This window comes from Astyanax mexicanus, chromosome 8, assembly GCF_023375975.1.
Source record: "Astyanax mexicanus isolate ESR-SI-001 chromosome 8, AstMex3_surface, whole genome shotgun sequence".
NCBI lineage: Eukaryota > Metazoa > Chordata > Actinopteri > Characiformes > Acestrorhamphidae > Astyanax > Astyanax mexicanus.
In genome coordinates this window covers 51,448,177-51,475,819 of record NC_064415.1, presented here as the reverse complement: position 1 = coordinate 51,475,819, position 27,643 = coordinate 51,448,177, and the positions used below count along the sequence as shown (strand labels likewise).

Sequence of the window (27,643 nt, the reverse complement as noted above, 5' to 3'; positions counted from 1 at the left end):
GCCTGCTGCACGTGTGTTCACACTCGCTTGTGTACACAGGGGAGAGGACAGTCCATCAGAAAGAAGAAAAAAAAAACAGAAGACATAAATAGCAAAAAACAAGTCCAGGGTTTATTGAGAGTGGGTTTGGTAACTGTGGTTACATGTGTGATCAGAGGAACAGAAGCCCACTCGCACTCCGAGGGAGCCGGCCAAGCGAGTTCTGGCTCCATGCGCCGTCCGGTGGGATACAGCACCCCCACATCTATCACACAAATACACACACACACAAAGAGAAACTATAGCCCATCGCCTTAAAGCATAACAATACTGCTGCTGCTGCTGCTGAGGTAATGAATAAACAAATAACATGAGAGAAATTAACGGAAACTGTGATAAATGGGCTCTTTCAATGATCAAGCATACATCAACCGTTTCTTGCTATTGGGAATAATAAGCATATTTCCGTACTATTGTAATTTATTTTACATTAAGTACCTTTATAAATAAAGATACTAAATAAAAACAAGTTTTATGTAAAAGTTGTCCAAATTACAAAATATATATTTTTCCCCTCAAAAAGGAGAAACGATTGATGAGATTAGTCATTGAAATAGCTCAAATGTTTAGTGTGACTTCATTTAAAAAATTAGAAAAAGTGACTCAAGCACACATTTTTCAAAACTGGATTAAAGATATACTGAGGCCCTAAATTTCTTTACTTCTATTCAGGTGTATTGTCCCTCCCATTCCCCCTGCTTTCATACTCCAACCTTCTTTATCCCTCCATTACGCCCATATCAAACCTTCCCAGCTCTAAGCTTGTGGCTCCCAGTCCTGGTCATTGAATGGTGTTTGTTAGATGTGGAATTGAGGTGTAACCTGCAGGTAAACAGAGCATCTAAGGTCTTGTTTCTAAAGTATAATCTTCAACTTCATCCCTAACCAATTTTCTTCCCAGTTAATTATGAGCCAATTATTTCATCACTCACTTGCTCACTAGGACTCTCCCCTATTACTTGCAATGCTCGTGACACTAGGACTGTAAAGACGAGCTTATGCCTCCTCAGATACAGGTCTAATCATCACTATTTAGTCTCAGGTGGAAGATATCAGATCCCAAGAACATATGCTTTCATTCCAAGTCATCCTTGAGCATTTTCTTCGCTTACTGAAGCTTAATCATGAGATGTATGCACAAGCTAAAGAGTAGCTACTGCTTTCAAATGATGGTAAATAAGAAGTTGACCGATTTAAGCAAATATATTGTATTTAATTTATAAAATGATACAAAATGCTTTTGAAATGCTTTGAGTCCTGTACATTTAGTGCTACCCTATCTTCCAACACACCTGATTTACCTAATTAAATAATTAGCAAGTCCTTTTAGAATATCAGGGGGTGTGTTAAAACAAAGAAACCAACAAAAATTGTGCAAGGAAGAGGGATTCCAGGATTGAGAAACTCTGCTTATGCTACTTATAGAAAGCTACAAATTAAAAGTGATACAGATGTGTTGTCTAAGACAATGTCTTAGAGTAGTTTTGGCCTAATGTGTCTTGTTCCGACTTTTATACTTAGAATTCAGTGGTTGAGCCTGAATAATTTGATGTGCAATCGTAAAATGATTTAAAGATTTTGGTTATAAACCTCCCTAAAAACCCCCTAGAGTTAATCCATGACCAGCACCAAGAACCACCGCCCTAATCCGCCCCATCCCTCACCTCCCTCCCAACTACCAACCCACCCGTCCTAGCATCCTCCTTCTCCTCCTCCACCTCTCAGCCTCTACGCTTTCTGGCTCTGGTACTGATGGTGAAGCTGCAGCACGTCTTCCTGGGACACTCTCTTCCAGCCCTCGCTGTGCACGTGGTACAGGTTGACTTGTCCACCGCTGTAGGCGTCGCGGTAGGTGGCCTGGTAGATGGCGCGCCGGCCCAGGTCGCAGGCCTCTTCCACGGTCAGGTCCTGGCGGAGGCCGCTGTCGAGGACGCCATAGGCGTACATGGAACCGGAGCCCACAGCGAACTGGTCGCCACAAACACGGTTGCCCTCAGAGTCCACATAGTACAGCCCTGTGATGGAGAGAGAAAAATAGAGAGAGAGAGAGAGAGAGAGAGAAAAAAAGAACGAGTGAGAGAGGGATAAAACGCACATTCTCCACTGAGGGCTTTCAGCACCAGTCTACTCTGTCAAAGGCAGCTACTTAAAAGAGAGCCAGGACCCGTATGAAAGGGAGGGGGAGCGAGAACACCAGGAATGTTAAAAACTCGACAAAGTCAAACTTCCTTTCTACTCATGAATCGCGAGCATGTTCAGTGCAGTATATGCTCAGAGTAGCTGCTCAATTCTTAAAGGGCCCACATTACAAAAAAGACCTTGAAATAAGAACTTGATTTCGTATGCAAACATTGGTAAATATTTTAAAATGTACTGTTCACTTCAGTTCAAAGCTGAGCTGCAAAAACATTTAAAGTTTTGTATAGAACAACTATATACAAGAGTTATTTTAGTGCAGTAATATGCTCTTAAAATTAATAAAATATTCAGTGTTGTGTCATAACTCCAAGAAAATTATAGCAAAATACCTAGAAATAGTGTTTTTGGGGTATACATACTGCCCAACCCTAACTTACACTGTACCATGTAAATGTGCCATGCCTGAGCACCCTAAAACACAGTTTTTGAGTAGTGTAATTACGTCCTACTGTGCCTGAGCACAATACAGTTTACCATAGAAATTCACGAAATAGACAAAAATTGCAATGTGTGATGACTTTTAAAGACCTTCCTATAAAAAACAGCATTTATCCTCATTTCCCCAGGAATAGAAGTAGCATGAGATTAAGTGTGGACCTCTACCTCACTCTACCCTCATCCAAGTTGTGAAAGGAGTGAGGGACGAAAAGCGATGAATAGTGCGGTCCAAAATAATTGTATTTTTGTGCCCTGAGAAACGGTGCGAATCGATAAAGCAGAAGTACAGTAGAAAGGAGTGCACTTTCGTACTCCGTTCACTCTTAAATGGGAGGGGGGGGTTACGGTTTACCATGCTATCCAATCAAAAATCTGTATATAAGCACATTTCATAGCATCAGACCAAACAATCTTGAGTTATTTCACATTTAATATGGCTACCATCTTTATTCATGGCAAATTTGGTGCTTGTATCACAAAATGAATGAATATTTTTCTGAAATATGAATTAAATCTGCAAAACTAAATTCCCTATTATACTGTCAAGTACAAAGATAGTTTGGAAAAAAATTAAGTAACCACTTAAATAAAATAATTTAAAGCATCCAACAGATAAAAAGCCACATTTTTGTAGAATCTCTCCCTAGAATATATACATTTAGATGGTGTTCCCAGTGTCTGTGGCGGCAGCAGCGAAAGCAGCAGCACTTCTGCTCACTCCACAGATTAAACAGGCCTGGAACAAGCTGCTGACGAGGCACGGGCAGACGCAGCCTCCGTCCCAGGGCAGCGCTCGCGGTGTTATTGATCCTTCCCCAAAAAAACAGGCCCAAATTAATTATTGATCCATACCTGGAGACATGACCTCATGCCCCAACATGATGGAAGACTCAGATCAGAGTTAGCAAACTGGTGAATCAACGATTTGAACCCCGGCAAAAGGCCTCATAACAGACACATGCAAACACCCCATCACCGGTCAGAAGTAAAGCTTATGGAACCGCTAATGAGACGTGTGGAAGTGCATGTTCTCCAGTGTGTGACACACACACACACACACACACACACACACACACACACACACACACTACAGATCGGTAATGGTGACTAGTACCCATCTGTGCACCGCCAGAGCCAGGCTGCAGATGGGGCCTTAATGAGTGAGCAAGTCAGTCACGCGGTCCGACTCCGACTCACGAGACAGAGGAACCGCAGACTGGAAGAGAAGAAAAATCACATATGCAAATATTTTTTTTCAAACCTGAAATGAGCCAGACTACTTCTAAGGACTAGGGTTGAAGAAAAAAACGAAATATCAAAGTATTAGTAACATTTATTCATTTAATAATTTTGTAAACAAAAACATAAAGCATCCCTTATTGAGTGTTGTGATATTTATTAAAGATGTAAATATTTATTGCTTAAAATGTAAAAAAGAAAAAATTGAGCAGGACTGGTATGTTTCATTAATTTTAACCTGTAAGAGATTAACCTGTAAGAGATAAATGGTTAAAACCAGGGTCTTTCACAGTGAAACATCCTAAGGCTCTCTGCTTCAAAACGATCAATTAAACTGGCTTCATTGACGCTTGTGCTGCAGGTGTTTAGATTATAAACGGTTGATTAAATTTTCATGTGGGTTACAGATCGATAAGTGGGGGTTAAGTGGACTTACATCTGTAAAAGGTTGAAAATCTCTGATTTAGCTCACTTAATTCAACTTAATGAAACTTTCTGCAAATTCAAATCTAATGTCCAAACCATTACTCTGAGAACTATCATATTGCACACACAATGGTGATCCAAATTACTAAAATTATACTGGTTGTACTGGATTCATAAATGGTGCCTAGCGCTTGGGCCATGTTGACTGCAGTTTGCACTTAATTTAAAGAAAGTGGGCTCAACTCTAACTGCAGCTACAATGTTCCAAATATGTTAATGTGTCCTACATCAATTTTCTAGATGAGTCTAAAACATTAGGGGGCTGTTTTAATTGCTAACAAAGGCCTAATTAGATGGTATAAGTTTTATCTGGGGAGACAGAGCAAAGTTAATAATAATAATAATAATAATAATAATAATAATAATAATATTACTGTGACAGATATAGTCATGTTGTAGCATAGCTTATGGCCTATTTATGGTGTTATAAACGTGTAACTTCAGTGACTGTAGTTCACAAATGGAGTTGGCACTCTTAGATCTCTTTTTTACTGCAAATCTAAAATACATATTTACAGAGATAAAACTAACCCCCATCTATACAGCGCTAAAATGCTAACAGTGAATAAACTGAAAAGGTTACAAATAGTAAAATGAAATTAAAAGTTAAAAAAAATTACTATTTCAATAATTCACTTCAAAATAAATTACACACACAGTGATCCATTTTAGGCGTATATTTATTTTTATTATTTATGATTATGGCTTACAGCCAATGAAAACCCAAATGTCAGTATCTCAGAAAATTTGATTATTATATAAGAGCAACTGGTACTTTTGGCAGTGTGAGCAGTGTACCAAGTCCTGTTGGAAAATGAAATCTGGGAAAACGCTGCACTGACTTCGGACTTGATATAACATAGTGGACCAACACCAGAAGATGACATGTCTCTCCAAACCATCACTGATTGGTGGAAACTTCACACTAGACCTCAAGCAGTTTAGACTGTGTCTCTCTCCACTCTTCCTCCAGACTCTGCTCCCTTGATTTCCTTTAAATAAAATGTAAAATTTGCTGATGATCAGTGATGGTTTGGAGAGTCATGTCATCTGCTGGTGTTGGTCGACTGTGTTACATCAAGTCCAAAGTCCACGCTTCCTTCTGCTGAAAACTTTTATGGAGATGTGGATTTCATTTTCCAGCAGGATTTTGAACACTGCCCACACTGTAAAAAGTAACAATTGATCTTATATAATATTCTAACTGACACTGATTTTTGGGTTTTCATTGGCGGTAGGCCATAATCATTAATAATAATAAAAAAAACGCTTAAAATAGCTCACTCTGTGTAATACGACTATATAATGAGTTTCACATTTTATACTGAATTATTGAAAAAGTAACTTTTCAATAAAACATTTTTTTCAGAGATGCACTAGTATACATATTACATATATTAAGTTTATATATACAGAATATATACATAAAATAAAACCACAATAAACAAAACAAAAAAAAACATAACCCATTTTCAGTGACGCTACCTTCATGTACTGTAACGTACAGATTTGATAAAGAATATTATGAGAATCTGCTGCTGGTGCTGTGTTCATGGAAGAGGAGAGGGAGATTCTCCCTTAAGATTCTCTGGCAGAATCAGATCTCCCCCTTCTCAAAATTGACTCATCAATCTACACGCGTGGCTGCAATATTAATCCCTCGAAACTGCCCATCTTAACAAAGACAACTTGTATGATTCTGGGATTGCAGCAACACTTCAAGCCTATTTTTTAAAGATCATTCAGACGAAAACACGTTTGGGACAGTGTCTGAAGGCATGACCTGAAGTGAAATGATTGTTGAAGCTCAGGCGATGGAAAGCAGTGAAGCCCATCACTGCTTCTATGCGGGTCAGACTCGGCCAGTGTTTTCTTGGCCATCCTCAAGTGCACTACTCTAAAGAAAGAGAGAAATAGAAGAGCCTGGAGAAAGTTTAAGCAAACGTCAGGTGCCCTGAAGCTGGCTCTCGCCGACTATTTAAGGACGGTCTATTACTGGCAGAGTCTTTAACTGCTCCATGAGCTCACAATGGCTTTCAACTGGCAAATTGCACCTTCCGCACGCATCGTTAGCTCAGCCCGATAATCACCCAGCCCCCTGACTACACAGGGTAAATTGCCATTTTGTCGCGAGGAGTGCAAAGACTTTGCTGGGTTGGCATGGGTTTGAAGTGGGACTTGCACAGCTTACAAAAGACGGCTTTTTGGAAAATAAAAAACACTGGGACTGACTTCTTTTAGCGCAAACACACGGCACAAGCGCTCTCATCAGGATGGGTACTTCAGCTCACAAAGAGAGGAGTAAAAAGGGTCCGTACACCTGGGAGTCATTTCACATCAAAAAACAGAAGCGGCCGCCACTGCCGATGCAGATACCGCATAATGACTGCGGGAGGCATTGTGACGCAACCAGCATCCAACCGAAATCAGGCTCAGACACATCAGGCATATAACAGCCATGCATACAGACCGAGGAAGCAAGGTGTGGAAGAGTGGGGTGGGGAGGAGGAGAGGAAAGAGAGGGAGAGCAGGGAAGAAAAAAAAAAAAAAAAAAAAAGCCACTTGAATTTGTGAGGCCTCGTAAAAAAGCGGAAGCAGTGGCGGCGATACAGCCGAAGCGTTCCGCAGGCCTCGGATCCTTCCACTCCATCACACAGCTGACAGGCAGTTAGGGGTCGACTTCTCCCCGACTTCCCGAGCGCGGGCGGGCGGAGGATGTGAATGGCAACTCGGCGCGAGAGGGAGAGGAGAGGAAGCGTGCGCAGGTGAGCCACGCTCGGTTAACAGCGGGGCAGTGGCTTTGAAAGCGAAGCAATTCCTCACGTAGACTTGAGCCGAACAGCCAAACTTTTGTGCAGCTATGCACAATCACAGAGCGCATCCATAGAATTAGAATGCAGAGAGAAGAAGGCTTGAAAGATGCCACGTCGCAACGCCAAAACGATAACAACTCTGCTGACTTTTGTGCTTTCTGACATCTCCAGAGTTTTATCTACATACGTAGCACGACTCAGCAGGAAAGAACAGGAGGAAAATATAGCGAGAGAAATATGCAATCAGTCACAAAAGGTGTGCGTCGATACCATCTCTCCCCCTGCCACCACCAATTCCGAATGATTGAACCTCAAGTATCTGCCGATACAGAGAAGTGAGGCTGAAACCTGAAACTTTATTAACTTTATTACTTTGTTCCAACCCCCCAATGGAGTCACTGGATATCCGGCCTAATAAGAATACAATGATATCATCTGAAATTTAGTGTAACTGTAATTGAAAAAAAAGGGATGCACAATGATATCAATATTATATTGCTATCAGATATGGCCAATGTTTCAAACCGATACTTCCTAGCATATCTATTGAATGCCAAAAAAGGATAAATCGACGCTGGCCTAGCTGCACTGCATGCTACAAGGCGCACCGATTAGAAGGATGTTAATCTACACAAAATTCTCTCTTGAAAACTGTTTATTTGGGTGAGTAAAGTGTTTATTTACAGTAAGCTTAGATTTCCAGATCTCAACTAAAGCTGGGTGCAGCAGCATTAGCGTTAGCAGCTAATCGCTAACACAAGTAAATGCTGCCTGACTACAGTCCAATATACTTGCCTCTCCTTTCTTTCTTTCCTTTCTCTCTACTCTGAGATATTATAATACAGTACAAAATTATCTCGTCTGCCAGACCTTAACCACACTACACTGTTATTACTGTCCCCTCACAATAATACTGGGAAATTCCAGCATAATAAAACAAATAAAAAATAAAATGTGATTACTTTAATTCATTTTTAAATCATTGACAACTAATAAAATTTAATTTTGCCAATCTATTGTTGATATTCCATAAAAAGAACTCTGAAAAACTGAAATGCATCCAGTAATATGCTTTCGAAAATATATTTGTAGTTTAAGCGGTAAATGCAGTAATTCTGTTGTTTTTGTTCTTAATAGAATGCCACAATCACTCAGTTTTTTTTTGTTTTAACAAGATCCAAAATGGTGGTATGGTAACCCCTCATGGTAACAGTATGCAAATTAGATTACTTTTTGTATTTTTAGGTTGCAAAAAAAGTACTGAAAATATTAAAAAGGATTACACTGTAAACCGTATCTAACCTAACGTTAGTTAATTTAATCTATCTTATATTAAGGTTTTCTTCATCTTACTTCTACTTGTCCTCTTTGCATTTCAATTTAAATCCCCTCTGTAACATCTAGAAATTGCATGGCATTTTATAATATGCAGTAATCTGTGTGTAAAACTTTCAAACAGTTCAACTGGCACCAAATCAAGAGGAAAACTCTTTGGAACCACTGTGCGGAACGATTTTATAGTGCCTATGAAGGTCACTAGTAATTTGTACTTCTGCTAAAGCAGAGAAGCAGAAGAAACAACTTCTTCCCTACAGTTTTGGTATTTAAAAGCACAACATTAACAACTGTAGCCATATTCAAAAGCCCTAAAATTGTACATTTCAATTAGTTGTTATATGTAATATTTTATAGGCGCCACCTTGCAGATTTTTCCTCAATACTACTACTTGCCATTTTGCTAGAACACAGTGTGTACCTTGACAACTGCAAGAGCAGACGAGAGCACAATCTGCTGGAGCTTGAGAATCCTTCACACTCGCAGCATGACACGTCATTACCTCCATCTTCATCCAGCTCTCCTAACTCCACCTTATTAGATTTATTCCACAGTGGAAAACTGACAGTTAATCACAGGAGTGAGTGTACTTGACATCGCTGCAGCTCCTAATGAGCCTTATTCTAATCCAGATTGATTTCATTTACACAACGTTTTACATCTTCATTCAATCATTGCTACGTTTAGGCAGACGGACGGACGCGACTATTGAACCTCTAACCATCATTATTTGCGAATTGACTGGCAAATTAACCGCGCCTCGCCGCATGTGGCTGCCGGGCACAGCCTGTTTTTTAGGGGCGACGCTAACTCGTGAAAGGCGCCGTGTAAACCTCATCGATCCGGCCGAACGGATTATGCATGTGACCTGACGATCCTGGTAGAGGGGCGGCGTCCATCATAGTGGTGCAGCTTCCTGGCCCACAGTCACAGCAGCATCGATTTCCCATTACAGTGTCACTGCGCAGGGCCCTCTTTAAACACATTGGCTGTGATCTAGTGCCTGTTACTGCCCCTCAGAGACACAGGGAGTGAGTGGGCACTCTGGCAGAGGGAGTAGTATCGCCATCTGGTGGTAAGGGGAGAAACGGCATATTGCCATCACATTGCATTAAAATGGAAACTTCTGGCCCGAGATCAAATCTGTGCAAACGTAGTTTGTCAGCCAAGACGTGGCTGTCATTTAAAGTTTCCGTCCTGGATTTTCCGCACTGGCTATAGGAGGCCTATTTAAATTAGAGGTCACTCATATTTTCAATGATCTCGTACAGAACCTTACCAGCAAGATGACATGTTTCTACAATTAATTATTGATGGTTTGGAGAGACTTCACACTAGAACTCAAGCAGCTTGGATTGTGTGCCTCTGCACTCTTCCTCCAAACTCTGGTCCCTTGGTTTCTGACTTTTATGGAAATGCAGATTTCATTTTTCAGCAGCACTTGGCACATTGCTCACACTGCCAAAAGTACCAACTGGTCGTACATAATATTCTAATTTTCTGAGCTACAGATTTTTGGGTTTTCAGTCTTGTCAGTCCGTGGTTCATTTTGTGCTTTGTCTACTCCTGTCACTAGATATCAGAGCTGTCTTTATTAGACCCAACTACTATTAGATTCCACTGTCCTGATTGGATAAAAAGAATGCTTTTCTCTGCTTGCTCAGATTTTATAAATATGTTTATGACTATGAACGTATTCCTGAGGCGTGATTTAAACAATCAATTAAATATAAATACCCTTGCTTACAATATCACAATAAATGACAATTTATTATGAATTGCATTCAATGTATCGTAATGCACATCGTAATGCCAAGCTCCTGCCAATACACAGCCATAAAAGCCAGGGGCTTTTACAATAAATACACCGGCAAGTATTGGCTTAAAACAAACCGGCCGATGCCATTGAATGTATAAACAAAAAGGGAAAAAAAGCAAATTGATCAAATAAGTACAGCGTTTTAGGTTTTTAAAAAAGGCTCTCCAGGGTGAAGATTTCTGACATCAGTTTTCAATGTTTGTGTGGACCAGCAAAACACAGCTGTTTGGAAAATGCTGACATCGAGATATTAACCTATGCATGATCGTTGCCAACAGGCAACTTGACTTACTCAGGAGGGCATGAGTAATTTAGAAACAGCAGCAGCACCACTGCAACATCATCACAATGTGAGCATGTGTAATATTCATATTTCAGGGTGTGTAACGTCACGCCAGGCATATAAAAATCAAATGAGTCACGGTAAGGTTTCCTTGAAACAAAAACAACACTCATTTACAACAACCCGATTATATCTGCATGGTTATTTTACTCCAGTCTTTGATATACAGGGATTTATTAATATTGTTAGATTTTGATATCAGGCTTTCTCTCTGGTACAAACTAGGTAACTAAAAGCTAAACTAAGTTAGCAAAACTAACTTCTAAACCACACTCCTACAGCACTTCCATTTATTTACGGTAAGGTTAGATAATAATGTAGTAAATAATGCTACACTGAGGAACCCTGAGTGTCCCTGTGAGAAAGCGTGATATTAGCTAGCGGTTCGTCCTATGTAGCTTGATTTAACATTGTAAATGCGCAGGCTAGAGTCTAATATTCTACCCTCTAAACAGGAAAAGGGCTAGCCCTTAGAACGGTTAGCGGCTAATGTTAATACTGCTCCAGCAGTGCTAGCCGGGGTTACCAACAGGCTACAGGCCAATAATACTCATTTCAAAAACAGCGAAAGAGCTAGCGCTTAGCAGGTAATGCTAATACTGCTCCAGTCTTAAACCTTGGTGCTGGAAAACTGAAACTAGGGCTGAACGATTAACTGCATTTGCGATAATCTCACAATATTTTAAAACGCGATTCTCTAACCGCACTGGCTGCGATTTGACTGGTCACGTGACTTGGGAGCGAGCCAAGCCGAGGACGAGCGGAGCATACCCGAGCAGAAGGCAGGGAGGTGGAGAAGTGAAGTCAACACAGCGCACTTTAGGGCGTTTTCACACCAGCACTATTTGGTCTGGTTAAATGAACTCTGGTCCGTTTGTAATTTTAGTGCGGTTCGATTGAGCAGGTGTAAAAACAGTAATCGCACTCGGGTGCGGATCAAAAGAACCGGACCGAGACCACCTCCTCTAGGTACCAAACGAACTCTGGAGCGGTTCGCTTGTGGTGAGAACGTGATCCGTTCTCGATCGGATCCACCTATTAAATATAAGCCATTTATTTGAGCTAAACTGCTGATAAAGCAAGCATAGTTTAAACTAATATATTAGCCAGATAACGCTAATTACCACAGCTGTGAACAAACACTGTGTCCATGCACGCACTGCATTCACTGCTCTGTTTATTATGTATAAATCTGCACTGCACACAGAAACACTGTGTTTGAAAGTGCAGTGTTTCAGCATTCAGTGTTAAAGCACAGATATTTGCGCTGGAACACAAAATCTTCTCGCTGTATTTACTTTTTCCGTATATTTATATTTAATGTACTCCCGTGTCAGACAGCTCTGACCAATCAGGACACAGGCTGCTCGCGTGGTTTATTGATGCGCATTTTGGTGCGTTTACATTTATGCCTATGGGAAACCAGACCGAACAGAGCGAGAAAACGCTCCAAGTAAACGAACTCATTAGAAACGAACTACAGGTGTGAAAACGCCCTTGTTGCACAATGGCTTCAGGCTCGACAGAACACATCAGTTGTGTAGAATTACTTTGGCTTTAAAAAAGAAGATGCTGCTCAACGTCAGGTACTGTGCTAAACGTGCCTTGCTACTGTTGCTACGACGCGAGGTAACACTACAAACCTTTTTCAGCATTTAAAAAAACACCACAAAGCCTCGTGTGGTATTTGCAAGGCTAAAATGCCAACGACCAGTGCTGCATCTTCAAATACAGAAAATAACGAGTTGGTTAAAGCAGATTCTCTTTATGTTTCTTGCACTTTAATTTTTCATGATGTTTCTAGCTGGAGAGCAGTAATTTAAAGTAAGTTAACAATCTATTGTTTTTCCTAATTACAAAAAAAATGGTGAAAAGGAAAAGCTATTTATGTATTTATTTTTCTATAAAAAAACAAATGGTGAAAAGGAAAAGCATAGATTTGTTTGCTTTATTGTTATCTGTGCTTTAAATAAATCTGACAATGTTTATTATTAAACAGATTGATTTATTGCTTCTGTTGTTGAAAAATACTTGAGAAGACAAAAGAAAAAATCGCATTTTAAATCGCAATCGCAATTTATAGATAAAACATTGCAATTAGATTATTTTCCAAAATCGTTCTGCCCTAACTGAAACACCTGTATAAAGCTGTACTTTAGCGAAATGGCTTTACTGATTCTTACAACCTGACTGATAAAATCCATACATTCACACTTAACAAATTTTAAGTGCACCTAATAGTGCAAAATATTCGGTAATGGACTATAACTCACAGAAGGAAGGAATTCACAGAATGGGAATAGATTGTGACTAGCTGAAAACTCACCTGTATAAACATATTTCCTTTGCCACCTAAATAAATCAGCAGTTCTTTGTCTGGATGAATTGTAAACCCATTACAAACTGATTTTTCCACAGACTAAACCTGAGCAACATTTAAAGGTGGACGTTTAGTAATGCTTTCTCTTTGCGCACTTATGGTGAGACATGCTGATTGAGCGAAGGCTACATTTGCAGACGCAATCGCAGTAAGCTACAGAGCTATTTATACAGAGCCGTTTCATCAGACGGCATGGGCCAAATCAGCACCCAAAATGACTACACAGCAAGTTACCATGCCAATCATACTCCAACATAATGGGAACGCTCTGCTTCCATCACAAAATCAACCATTTTTGGATTATATGGTCCAGGCAAAGGATAATAAACGCTGCTGTGACCTTTCATTCAAGCAGACAATGAGTACTAAAAGGTCAAATCAGTGAAATAATAAATCATAAATATAACCCTGACATTCACAAGATCCCCTGGAATCAGAGAGGGGCACTGATTGGGATAAGCAGCTTTTTAGCTAATTTAAGAGAGGTGAAATGATAGTCATTTTAACATGGCAATACTAAAATGAACCAAATGAGGTTAATAAGTGATATAAGCACTTTCATTATATGTCATAAGACAGTGAAATAGTGCATTTAAATAAAATCCTGGCATTAACTCCCATTGTTGTTTTTTTACTAAAATGTTGCTTAAAATAAAATAATAAATAATAAATAAACAAAATAAAATACAATGATAGTTTTTTTTTTTTTTTTTACTTTTTAAAGATCCAAGCTCTTGAAATATACCTCTTTTAAACATTTGAGATGACTGTTTGTGGAAAAAGGGGTGAAAAAAAAAAAAAAAAAAAACACTTCCACACCAGACCAGAGTGTATGCCATGGTTAATCTCTGCAGTTTAGTCAGTGGACTACAGAACTGTGAACGAAGTGTAAAGAGATGTAGCTGATGATAGGATGTAAAAAGTTAGTTATGAGTTCGTCGGGTTGCTGGATTGAAATGAACCAGACACTCCTTTACATGCACTCTTTCACCCCTCAGCAGAATAAGTATAAAATATTATCCTCGGATTCCATTTACTTTTGTTCAAAAACTAAGGATTAAGCTACTGTTACAGTAAATAAATGAATTTCCAGTCTAAGCGTTTGTTACTATACTGCTGCATGGTGCACCTGCACAACAAGGGGAGAATATATAAGATTATAGTAAAAACACCAGTACTTTTTTCCACCAGTAAGTTTAAAGACTGATTCAGCTTCCTGTAATTTGTCTGAAAACCCAAAACATTGAGAAAAGTGTTTCACACTGCAGGTGAAACCCCTAACATACCTCTGCTGAATGGCAGAGATGGATCAATCCCATTAAATCAAGTTCAACCCCTTTTTTCAATAAATTAGTTACTTAAAATATGCCTGATCATTAAAAGGTTTAAAACGGCTATTGTGGGGCACTTTAATTGTTTTTCAAAAATTATGAGACAAATATTGAGAATATAATTGTAGATTTTTTTTTTTTTTTTTTTTAAACTTAGAAAAACGTTCATTTTGAGGAATTAAGAAGAGTTGGAAAATGGTTATGCTGAAATGATTCATCAATGTAATTGTGGCAAAACTGCACAAAAAAAGAAAGGCATTCTATATGGGCCCTTTAATGACCATAATTTCAACTACCTCCTTATTATTAAACAGTATTATACATTTAGTGAATCTTCTTGTCAGAGGAGCTCAGTCTCAGCACTGCATAGTTTTAAGTTTTTTTGCCCAAATCAAATCTAATTGATTCATTGTCTCATCCCATTAATAGTGAACAATTGGGAGCTCTAATAAAACTTGTTTTAAAAAAGAGATTTGCTGGAGACTGACACTGAGAACCACTGATAAAAAAATAAGCAGCAGTAATTACCTGGCCCTCTCTTGTCCCAGCCGCAGATCATGGTGCCCATGCTGAGCCCCATTCCTTTGTACTGGTAGACCATGTTAGCCAGCAGTTTGGAGGCAGCAGCCACAGAGATGCGCTCCTTGTTGCGCAGCTCGTAGATGCGACACTGTCTGGCCAGCAGACGCTCCCAGAAACTGCAGTCTGCAGCTCCTCCAGCCATGGTGCCCAATAGATACGGGTTAATCTCAATAACCTTCTTCACCGTCTGAGACGCAATGTAGGACCCAGCAGTTGCTCTGGAGTCTACGGCCACGATGACGCCATGCTGGAACTGAGAGAGATTTTAAAATAAAAAAGTAAATAAGAGTTTCTGCAAATCAGTTTTTAAGTTACAAAGCAAACAGGACAAGAGATTACAATCGGTAAAATAAAATAGGTATTTTAAGGAAACAAGCATAAAAAAATAAAAACATTGAATTAAATAAAAACTTAATCAAACTAGGAGTAGAAACACCATAAATAAGCCTTTACTAATAAACTGGGAATAACTTAAAATGTGCATAGTTACTTTTACTTGGTTGTTTAACATTTTAAAAACATTCTAAACGCTGTCTCAAACGTTGTATAAATGTTATTGAGCTGTAGATTATTAGGAAGAGGTGGATAGTAAGAATTATCACTATATAACTATGGTAAGAGTTATTGTAGGGGGGGCTATTACACAGATACATCAAAGGTGGTTGCATAAGTGTATAGAAAGTGTATAGATGCTATTACTATTGTGTTCCAGGTTAAAAAAAAGCTACAGGTGATACTTTTATATAAAGTTTTGTGGTTCTTCGAGATCTAACCTTGTGCAACAAAAAATATTGCATTGTGAGAATGGAATTAAATTAAATTAGTGTCTACACAGAAATATCTATTCTTGTAGTGATTTTTTGATGCTCCTTACTAAAAACACAGTTCAAGGCCAGACAGGTAGTTGGTTTAAGTTGGTTTAAGCTGGTAATTGATGGCCCAAAAAAAAAAAAAAAAAAAAAAAAAAAAAAAAAAATTATATATATATATATATATATATATATATATATATATATATATATATATATATATATATATATATATATATACCATGCTATATAATTTGGTTAATGAGCTCTTACCCAGGTCTTAGGGTCATTCTATTTTGCATTGTCATGCTTGGTCTTGCAAAAAATGATTGTTTTGTAACTGTCTAATTTCTCGATTAATTTTCCGATTAGTCAACATTTACTTTAGCCATGCCCTCCAACTCTATGGCATTTACATGTGGGTATGGCCTTGTTCCTAGACTTCTCTATTACTTAAAAACACTATAAGTTACACAGCTAAACGTGTTGGAGTTACAAACTAACAATTAACTGATTTTTGGAGTAAACTACTTTGCATATAGTAAACACTGTCAAACCTATAGTTTATTAAAAAGCATAACCACATTTTACACTGTTAGTTAACTAATAAGTAAGACTCTAATAAGTAAAAAGCATGAATTGTTTTTTAGCAAACACAAATACAGCCTATCCATAAGACTGTAACGTTACCAGTCAAAAGGTGACAATTTAAGGTTTGTCGAAAATTTCCATTGGTATTGTATACATATCTACCTAGCGTTAGCCTAGCTAAGCTACTTTGTCAAAGCATCCTATTCGAACTCTCCATTCCACCTTAACTTTAAGAGCTTCAATTCAGGCGCCTTCTGGGCGCTATAACGCAACTGCTGCTAAATTTAAGGTGGAATGGAGAGTTAGAATCAGGATGCTAAGTTTTGTCACGTCCAACAAACGAACACCAAATAAGTAGGTTATAGCAATTTGTCAAAGAGAAAGACATATAAAATAGACAGACATTTACACAGGTAACAGTTATATACAAACTGGAGGAATACTAAGCTAGCTAGATAGCTAGCTAGTTAAACTACAAAATTACTTTACAGCTAGTTAGCTTAGCTACTTAGCTAAGCCTAGCTAACTATGACTTGGCTAAATTTGGAGAAGTACTGACAGGTATTTACATGTGTAACCAGTAACTACAGTTTGTACTACTTTTCTATCTGTACCAGCAGCACATATTTCTATTAATAAGCACTAACGCTATCTAAACCTGCTGTAGAAGAACAGCAGCACTCACTTTAAAGGCTAAGGTGGTGGTTCCATGGAGAAACTCGATTTTCCGCTCAGGACTCTCATCATCTCCCAGCGGATTCACGGCGAAATTGAGGCAATCTCCGGCTGTGGCGCCGAAGCACAAGTCGGTCTGATTCAGCCCACAGCCGAACGCCCAGGACTGATCCTGAGAAGCGGAGAAATCCGCAGACTCACTTCGCAGCACACTACACAGCGCCATGTTTCCAAATCTCTGCCGGTCCTCCTGCAGTCCGCGCTGATATGGAGACCTGGGGAGAGCCGGGGCAGCGCCAGCTAACGGTCTGGAGGATTACTGATACGAGACCTGTGTCCTTCAGTCACTCAGTCAGGCCTGTTTTCTTTATATATAAATAATCAATTACTATCTCAAGTCATTATTGTGAGATAGTAAGTTATTATTTTAATATACTATCTCATTAAAATAATGGGTTACTATTTTAAAAATTTGATAGTATCTCAAAATAATGACTTACTCTCTTAAAATAATGAGATAGTATCTCAGAATAATGACTTACTATCTCACAATGAACTTCCTATCTCAAAATAATGAGATAGTTTATCAAAATAATGAGATAGTATCTCACAATAATGACTTACTATCTCAAACTAATGAGATAGTATCTCTAAATAATGATAGTATTTTAAAATAATGACTTAGTTACTATGTAAAAATAATGAGATAATATCACAAAATAATGAGATAGTATCTTAAAATAATGAGATAGCAGTTTACGTAATAATTAGAAAAAAAATGCTTTTAGGTGGGCTTCCATAGATTGACGACATGGGGTCACAAATCACGCAAATTTTTCGCTGTGGAAAAACACCTTTTTTCTTTTTTTACTTTTTTTACTAAAATACATTATTTGTTTTTTTTTTATTAAAAAAGTATTTAGAACAAGTAGTTATAATTTTTTTATTTTTAGTTGAAAGTTTTTAGCTTTTAGCTCCATTTACCCCATTCATAGAGGACTCACTTTAGAGTTTAACAGTCATTTTGTGATACAGTATAACAGGGGGGGCAGAAAGTGGTCAGAATCTCCATTAACAGCAATGGTGTGTTTAGGACACGTAGTTCTCTCTTTCTTTGATCCTATTGGCCACAGAAAGCCGCTGCTCCTGACTCCCAGTCACAGACTGAGTCAGATATTAAACATTTAGAATTTTTTTGCGGCATCTGCGTCTGGTTGGAGATCAGTCAGCGGCTTGGCGAGCGTCTTTTAGTAATTCACATTACACGACTGTGCGAGTGCTGAGTGATCCCCGATTTCTCTCCTTCCCTGGCGGTCAACAAAAAACTGTTGTTGACTGAAAAACTGCCTTATGCTAGCATACACTACCATATACTGGACGACTTTGAAAAGACTCTGGAAAAAGTTTTTATGGACTAAAGTCTGACACCCTTTAACACCTAAAGACAAGTCACAGACTTTTTAGTCAAAGATTGAGATTTTGCAGGGTCAATATTTAGCAAGCTTATTTCCCATCATGCCTCTGGTGGAGTTTAACAGTAAGAGAAGCTGTTTAACAAAGGAGCAGAAACAGAGGCACCTTTTGGCTGTAGCTGTCTTTGTGTGAGCAGCGATTTGTTCAGAAAAACAGCCAAAAAGGAAAAGACAAGACAATATTTTGCCTGTCTATGAAATACAAACAATACATGTATATAAAATGTAAAAAAAAAAAAGTTTAATAGAAACTTATATAAAAACATAACTTTGAGTCAATTTTAAAAAATTCAATGTGCACGATAAATTAATTCTGACTTTTGAGATCACCGTTGCTGGTAAGGATGTACGGTGATATCGGAATTATATCAGTACCATCCGATAATTGCTTTTGATTGATTTGTCAGATTTCAAGCCAATACTTGCTGATGTACTTATTGTATGCTGGGAATTGTATGCCCAAGCAACACTGGCCGCACCACTACAATTGACCAAACAATTAAAAACGTAACAAGAGAGTTTAAAGCTGTGAGCAGTCTTTGTAAGGAACAGTTAGCTAAATAAATGTGAAACCCAAGAAATTGTAAACTAATCTGTCAGTAGACACCTTTTGTTTCATTGTTTGCTTACAGTTGGTTAAAAGCTAAAATGCAAGATACATAAATGTAACATTTATTTATAAAGTTATACTGGGGTGTCTAATCTCTCTGTAAGGTTGCAGATATGAACCTGTGTAGCCTAATATCGGTTATCGGCATCAGCCCAGAATTCCCACATCAGTGCATCCCTACTTGTCAGACACAATTAAATAGCTAAATATTTTTTCCAAAACAGCCAAGTGAATATTGAAATGTCTAAGTACCAAATTAACACAATTAAATCAGTAAAACTACTAAGTTTAATCAGGCACCACTATATATATATATATAGTAAAAGGTCATTAAAGAAAAGTTATTGTGTTCTTTAAAAAGTTATTGTGTTTATTGAAAGAAATAAACCTTCAGGGGTGTCAAGCCTATTCACACTGGGTGGATGTGGCTGCAGGTTTTCATCAGTTTTACCAGTTTGAAGACTGACCAACTCATTAAACAGGTGAAATCAGGTGTGCAGCTGGTTGTTTCGAATACAAATCTGAATCCACTCTGTGTTAATAATGTGGCCAGGGTTGACACCTCTGGATTAGATCATGACTATAAAGCCTTTTTGTTTTTTTTATACTAAACAGAAAAATATCATTTTAATAAGTAATTTAATTATGTTACTATCCAGTAACCCCAATTCTTGCCCTCATCTGCTAGCAAGTGCACACAGTACACGTTATTCAGCGTTTAGTCAAAATCACTCCCTCTCTTTCCTGTTTTTCTCTCTCTCTTTTCTGCATCGCCTCCTTCTCCCTCCTCCTCTCCCTGTAGTACTCTTCCTTCAGGTCCTCTCTGGGTCGACGGCTCCACCCACGCTCAGTGATGTGGAAGAGGTCTACGTTGTTCCCGGAGTATGCATCCCTGTGAGTGGCCCTGTAAACTGCCTCCCTTGCTAGAACCACAGCCTCGTCCACACCCATGGACCACCTCCAGCCGTCATCGAGAACGGAGTAGGCGTAGGGAGAGCCTGAGCCGACCGAAATGACCTCTGCTTTTATCACCAGGCCATCACTGCATACATAGCACACCCTGGGGCCTGACCGGCAGACGGCTGTACTTCCATATTCTGAGATTTGACCTTGTGGTGGCTTCCCACCAACTTCCTTGGAGCCAACAAGGAAGCCACTGGCTTGTTGTGGTGTAGCCCATGATTCCCATGAAGTGCTTAAGTCAGAGGCACTTGAATCCATTTCTTTGTCATCCAAATCTGATTTTCTCTTCATACTGTGTTTTCTTGGCCTTGTTTCTTCCTCATCCCACCCACAAAGTGTAGCTGCCACACATACCTCAGTGCCCTTGAAGGGATGGAGCATGAAGGAAAGCAGCTTTGCAGAAGCTCCTACTGATAGTCTCCGGCCATGGCGAAGCTGGTAGAGACGTATTTCCCTTGTCAGGATGCGTTCCCACAGCATGCAGTCCGCCCCGCTGCCTGATGTAGTGACCACCATGTGCGAGTGGATTGGCATCACCTTCTGGGCAAGCGGGCATTCGACCAGCCCTGCACAGCTTGCCCTAGTGTCAGCCGCCGCTATCACTCCACCCTGAAAGACGAAGCCTAGCGTTGTGGTGCCATGAGACAAGGGGAAAGGGCGTGGAACAGTAGCCAAGGATGAACTCCTTGCGCTCCGAGTTTGGCTTTGCCGAGGTGGCAAAAGGAAGCAAAGTGGACTTCCAACATCTTTCTCAAACGGATCCCTCCACGCGGCTTTAATCTCACCTGCTGGGTTAACGCTTAGCACGGCACCAGCAGGAGAAGCTGGGTGCCTCCATTCAGTCTCCTGAAATCCACAGACGTCCTGCAGGGCCATTCTGACTCAACAACAAGAGCTCCTATCAGTCGGTTAAATCTCGCCAAGTCATGCTGAGGCAAAAATCAATACCAATAAAACAAGCAGAAAGCAAATCTTCTTTGTGCAGGGACTTATATACCAAAGGTGAGATGATACACACAAACACACACACACACACACATACGTGCTCGCACACAAGACTTATGCTTACCTTGTGACATTTGATATTGTGCTCGCGTGGCAGCGTCTGATACAACTCACAGAAGCGACTCTTCAAACACTCCAAAGCCAATAAAACTGCTGAGAGTCAAGTTCTCAACATGAGTAGTGGTTATGATAAATATGTCGCACACACACACATACACACACACTCTGAAATCAAAGCCAACAAATATGGCAGCAGTCCCTGACTCTACACTATAAAACAAACAAGTGAATTACTGGGATTATTGTGCCCCATTTATCAATCAATACTGGGCACAGTTTCCCAATCCCAAAAGTACAGTGCTAAGATCACAATTTACAATCTGAGGAGAGTAAGAGGAAAGGAGGAAAGGAGTTTGTGTTAAGATGCTTAGGGTATAGAAAGATTGTTTGGTGGCCTACCAGTTGGTCTAAAGACTAAAGCAATGAACTATCACAACCATTAGGTCTGTCACAATAATAATTACGTTATTGATTTATTGTACAATATATAGACATGATCTCAATCATTTTTGCTGACCTCCATGTGTACCCAACTAACAGAGAGTTTTATAAGAATGCTATAAGAAAAGGTTCCAGAAAGGTTAGCCTGTAACATTATAGAAATGTTTTAAAACGTGTAAAAATAATGGTTTGCATCACGTCCCCAACTAGTAACATTATGAAAACATTAAAAATAACATTCAACAAACTAAAAATTAAAACATTGACACAAGTGTCATTGCAGTGACAATAAAATAATGTTTTTTTTTGTTGTTTTTTTTGTTTTTTTTTTATTTTATTTAAATTTTTTCCCATTTTCTCCCCAATTTACACGGCCAATTACCCAACCCACTCACTAGTACTCCCCCTATCACTAGTTATGCCCCAACACACCAGGAGGGTGAAGACTAAAACATGCTTCCTCCAATACATGTGAAGCCAGTAAGTTCATGTCATATAATTTTTAAGTACAGTAAAACAAATATATTTACATATATTTTAAATTAAGGTTTCCTTATATATTTTATTTACAAAATACTTTTTCTCAAGTACTACATTGGTTTTAGTAAGAATTACATAATTAATATAATTTCTGTCAACTTAACCATAACACATGATAGCATATTATTTTTTTTGTTTATCAATTGCCTTGCATAATAATTCTACTTTAAATGTGATGGTCATGTGTAGATTTGTATTTAGTCTTCTATTTAATTGAATTAAGTATTTTTTTAAATACTTATAAAAAAGTAGATGAAGAAAGAAACTGCTATAGAGCGAACATTATTGAGAGCAAAGCCAACATAGAGTTACTGCAGCTCAGAAAATGATGCTTGTTCTTACAGCCTACAACATAGAGACCAAACAGTTAATCATAATATATGATCTACAAGTTTACCCGGGGGGGATGACTACACACTGATGGTGAAACGCAGTTTCAGGTGAGTGTGGGGAACACACCCAGAATGCAAATAGATTGTGACAGAAGCCAATGGAAAAGAAGCTGTGAATGGCAACAGACTAAACTCAGTTGAAAGATCGATCTCTGTTTGAATGTATATGTCCCCACAAATATTTAATTAACTCAAATTATTTGAATAATGTTTGGAAATATAACATTTTTACTTAAAACAGGCTTTATTTATTTGAGTTTAGACAAACTCTGTGTTTTACAGTACAGTTTAAGCATTTGTCTCTATATTGCTGCCATACTGACACACCTGCACACCAATGGGAGACCAATTTTGTCACAACACCATTTCTTTTTTTCCACTGGTTTGTTTAAAGACTGCCTAAGTGTTCCGTAATCAGTCTGAAAGTCCAAACAATACAGAGAAGTTTTTTCCACACTGCAGACAAACCGAACCATGTTTTAGTAGATCCGAATCAAAACCACATCTTTTGGTGGACCCTTTTTACACCTGTAACTTTGGTTCAGACCAAACAAGGCAGGTGTGAAAGCACCCTAAGACCCAGGGACACCACCAGATCCAGAGACCTGAAGAATGAAAGGAACACAGCATCCATAGCAAAGAGAGTCCGGCAGAGTCTCCAGCTGAAGACATGTAACCTTCTGCCAGCCTGGATGATCCAGTTCTACACAGTGATCATCGAGTTCATCCTCACATCATCCATAACCATCTGGTTTGGATTGTCTACATCACGAGAACGAGCCAAACTCCTGCGCATAATCAGTACAGCAGAAAGGATCACCGAGGGTACTCTGCCAACGCTTCAGGACACATTTAACAGCAGGGTGACTAAACAAGCTGGCAGGACTGGAGCTGACCCTTCTCACTCTGGACATTAGCTCTTCCAACCACTTTCCTCAGGCAGAAGATTCAGGACTATCAAAGTCAGCACAAACAGATACGCTAACAGCTTTAATCCCACAGCTGTGGTACTCATTAACCACAGTGGAGCCCTCACACTTAGAACTTTGCAACCCGCACTTACTGTGGCCCAGAACTCTTCTCCAGTGGATGCCCATCCTTGTTCTGGAGGAAAAACTGCTCTGAATCTGATTTTAGAGGTTTGCTTGCTTAAAAGAAAGGATCAACAAGATTACTGAACATAACATGTTCACATTCACAGTGCAGGGTGGAAAAAGTATGTGAACCTTGGGATTTAATAACTGGTTGACCCTCCTTTGGCAGAAATAACCGCTGTGCTCTTGCAGTCATCTTTACAGGACGACCACGCCTAGGGAGAGTAGCAACAGTGCTTTCTCAATTTCTAGACCGTCTTACCGTGGACACATCAACATCAAGGCTTTTAGAGATACTTTTTTAACCCTTTCCAGCTTCATGCAAGTCATCAATTCTTGAACGTAGATCTTCTGAGAGCTCCTTTGTGCGAGACATGATTCACATTAAGCAATGTTTTTTTAAGAACCGCAAACTCAAAACTGGTGTGTTTTTTTTTAGGGCAGGACAGCTTTAACCCACACATCCAGTCTCATCAGATTGATTTGACTCCAGGTTGGCTGACTCCTGACTCAAATTAGCTCTTAGAAAAGTCATTAGCCTAGGGGTTCACATACTTATTCCCCCTTCACTGTGAATGGTCAATAAAACCATGCAAATATATAATGTGTGTTGCAGATTTTGTCTATTGTTGTGACTTAGATAAAGAACACATTTAATGACCAATTTATGCTGAAATCCAGGTAATTCCAAAAGGTTCACATAATTTTTCTTGCAACTGTACATACACAGATCATGCAAAATATAATGACAACCTCCTTGTTTCTACATAAATCTTTAATTTGTTCTTCTTCAATCACTAACTTGATTACTTTATTATCCCCCTCTTACCCTGTTCTTCAATGGGCAGGTGATGGTGTATCAGTGTGTGTTATTCTGTTACTAGTGAATTAGACCCAGCAGTTCTACTGTCTAATAGAGTGGAGGACAGTGAAAGAACATAGTGTTTAAAAACTCCAGCAGCACTGCTGTATCTGATCCCCTGGATACAGTTACTTCTCCAGCCCTGTCACACCTTTGTTTGTAATGTGTTGCAGGTCTAAAGTTTAAGAATAAATGTTTATTAATAAATGAAATGCAGTTGAACATACATACTGCCTCCAATCAAATATAAGTTAAACTAAACATAAGAGACACAGAATTTTTTATTTTTTTTTCTATACAATTGCAACCTTTTCTGATGAGGACTGAGGTTGTATATAATATTTTTGCAGAAATAAATCACCTGTTGCACCCTGCCCCTGTTGCTGGATTTACCATGCAGGCCCTTTTTTGTGTCATGTAAACCAAAAGTACGGTCTGACTGTGTTGAGATTTGCTATACTAGTTTCTTGTTTGTTACTCTATTCACTTACAATTTGAACTGTGATGTGTGAATGATTTTATGGTTAAAGTGGAGGAGTCCGAGTGGGCCTACAGAATTAGTGTGGCCCATGACCAGCCTAATTCACCCCTGGACGGTATAATGGATTAGAACCGAGGTTTCCTCTTTAATTCTATTCATTTGTGCCTGCTCTTCATGTCAAAGCAGCAAAATTAGTGTAATTAGGCCAGGGTAAATGTGATTAAACAAGTTAATTGTTTCTAGGTTCAGCAGATGTGAGCCCTCTGAAGGGAGAAGCGAGGCCTGACTCTGACTGAACCAGTGGAAGCGCAACTTTCATTGGAGATTAATATCATTTTTATTCTAGTTATTTTGCAGCCTGAAATTTGGAGAAAACATGGAAATAACAACCAGATTGCACCAACCAGCAATAGCCTTCATATTGTGCAAGTCCCCTTGTGCCCTCATCATGACAAGTCTGCCTATTCGAGCCATAGACTCTACAAGACCTCTGAGGGTGTCCTGTGGTATCTGACACCATAGAATAAAATGCTTCAACAATAAAATATTCACTAAGGTGTGCAGCCATAGGAAGTTTTTTTTTTTGGGCTATTGTAAGAAACAAACCACTCACAGAGCTGTTATAAGAACATTTTTGCGATGTTCTGAAAAGGGTTCAGACAGAAATAGTAACATTATGGAAATGTTAAAAGTAACATTCCCAAAACTAAAAATTAAAGCATTGACACAAGTGACATTGCAGCGATGTTACCAAAAAATATTAAATACAAATATTCTATCAACATCTAGAAAAAAGTGCAGCACTTTCTAGATGTTCTAGCGCATTCAACTAGTGTTAAAACTAACTGTGACTGTTCTGGACAGTCAGTCCTGCCTCTAAGTATTTTTATCCAATCAGCGTTGATTCGTGTTCCTTACAGTACCCATGTCAACCTACTTTTCTCAGAATTTCACGCCTTGCATTTTAATCTTACTGGGTTCCAGGAGGGATTGCATTGCGCGTGCTTGCATCACATGTTATCTGAGTGTTTTTTTTTCATTGCTGACACGGCATACTGAGGTGTTAAACTGAGCGTATATGCAGCTGAAACAGGGAGCCTAGTGTAACCCAAATTTATTAACATTAACATTTTAATATAACATTATAGTCATTATGGCTTTTAGAAAAATGGGGAGGTCCAAAGTCAGTGCAGTGTTTCCTGGAAAATCTTACAGCACTTGCGGATGCGGATTTCCTTTTCCAGCAGGACTTGGCACACTGCTCATACTGCTAAAAGTACCAATTGATCTTATATATTATTTTCATTTTCGGAGACACTAATTTATGGGTTTTCATTGGCTATAAGCCATAATCATCAACAATAAAAATAAATAAATAAACGCATAATATAGATCACTCTGTGTGTAATACATCTACATAATAAATGAGTTCTAAATTCTGAACTGAATTACTGAAATAAAGTAACTTTTCAATAATATTCTAATTTTTTTTAGATGCACTAGTATTGTAAAAATGTCTTTAAATATTGTGATATATTTATATCACAGTTATATCATATAGCTCTATCTAGGGTGACCAGATTCCAATTCAACAGATGTGGGACAAAGACTATTTTTGTGTGGGACAATGTGGGACACCAATGCATCGAGGCAGTCGAAACAAATAAAAAATGTGTGTAGCCTATATGTATGTATGTATGTGTGTATATATATATATATATATATATATATATATATATATATATATATATATATATATATATATAAATATATATATATATATGAAGAGTTTGGTTCCAAAACGCTATAAATCCATTTTTATCAATTTGAGTAAAAAAGGGTTTTCTTTAGCAAGAAAGTGGTAGGCTGAAAACCACCGTTTTCTGTTTCAAACTATCAAATACCATACTAAGGTTAAAATAACACAAAAAAATCAAATCAAGATTTTAATATTTAAAGATTTATTTTGAAAAATAATTCGTTTTTTCGCAAAACGCAATAAATCCATGCCAAGTTTTTTTTTTTCAAAATGTCTTATATATCCTTTGGCATCAATATATATATATTTTACTAATTATGTGCAAAATACAATACTAAATAACAGTAAATTGTACATCTGAATATAATAGTTTAACCATTGGGCCTAAAAACACAAATTTTAAAACATTTCTTTTCAAAAAACTGCAAAATTTCATTAATGAACAAGACATTAACACTATAAAATCCCCAAAATCACGTTACATTAATGTGCTGTAGTGTAGTGTAGTGTAGTGTAGTGTGGTGTAGTATAGTGTGTGTGTGTGTGTGTGTGTGTTTGTGTGAACTGCAGATGACAGCGGGCATTTCCCCCCTCCTGAATGCCTCATTTTCTTTACCTTTTCTCGTACAGGAGACTCTTTTGATGGCTTTCTCTTTTTTTTCAATAACTGCTTCACGAACAGGCTCCTCTATACCATCAAAACCGCTCATTTTCGCGGACTTTGAGAGTGAAAAACGAAACTGAAAGTAGGCTACACGAAATACCGGCACGCTCAACAGCGCCCGTGTTTACATAAGATAGCTCGTGGAATGCTGCCCTGTGATTGGATGAGTGGAGATGTGGCGTTCTGCGGGAAAACAAGACTGGCGTTTATCGCGTTTTGG

The 27,643-nt window shown here is 38.6% G+C and overlaps 2 protein-coding genes across 2 annotated transcripts; both read right to left on the bottom strand.

The window, feature by feature from the left end:
• Positions 1–89: 89 nt before the first annotated feature.
• On the bottom strand, positions 90–17,353 carry psmb5 (proteasome 20S subunit beta 5). The gene is made up of 4 exons (XM_007258057.3): positions 17,091–17,353; positions 14,952–15,258; positions 1,727–2,054; positions 90–244 (listed from the first exon to the last, which is right to left on the bottom strand). Exons 1-3 carry the CDS (start codon positions 17,304–17,306, stop codon positions 1,768–1,770), a joined length of 810 nt encoding a protein of 269 aa, XP_007258119.2. The 5' UTR covers positions 17,307–17,353; the 3' UTR covers positions 90–244; positions 1,727–1,767.
• A 2,218-nt stretch (positions 17,354–19,571) lies between these two features.
• psmb11a (proteasome 20S subunit beta 11a) lies at positions 19,572–21,442 on the bottom strand. The gene has a single exon (XM_007258067.3). It carries the CDS (start codon positions 20,999–21,001, stop codon positions 19,874–19,876), a length of 1,128 nt encoding a protein of 375 aa, XP_007258129.3. The 5' UTR covers positions 21,002–21,442; the 3' UTR covers positions 19,572–19,873.
• Between the last annotated feature and the right edge of the window lie 6,201 nt (positions 21,443–27,643).

What these genes read in the sequence shown, in the direction of transcription:
- psmb11a (XM_007258067.3), bottom strand. Translation starts at nt 21,001, where the DNA reads ATGGCCCTGCAGGACGTCTGTGGATTTCAGGAGACTGAATGGAGGCAC.
- psmb5 (XM_007258057.3), bottom strand. Translation starts at nt 17,306, where the DNA reads ATGGCGCTGTGTAGTGTGCTGCGAAGTGAGTCTGCGGATTTCTCCGCT. An exon ending in CCACCACCTTAGCCTTTAAA is followed by an intron (nt 15,259 to 17,090) that starts GTGAGTGCTGCT and finishes AATCTCTCTCAG; the next exon opens with TTCCAGCATGGCGTCATCGT. An exon ending in CTGGGACAAGAGAGGGCCAG is followed by an intron (nt 2,055 to 14,951) that starts GTAATTACTGCT and finishes TCTCCATCACAG; the next exon opens with GGCTGTACTATGTGGACTCT.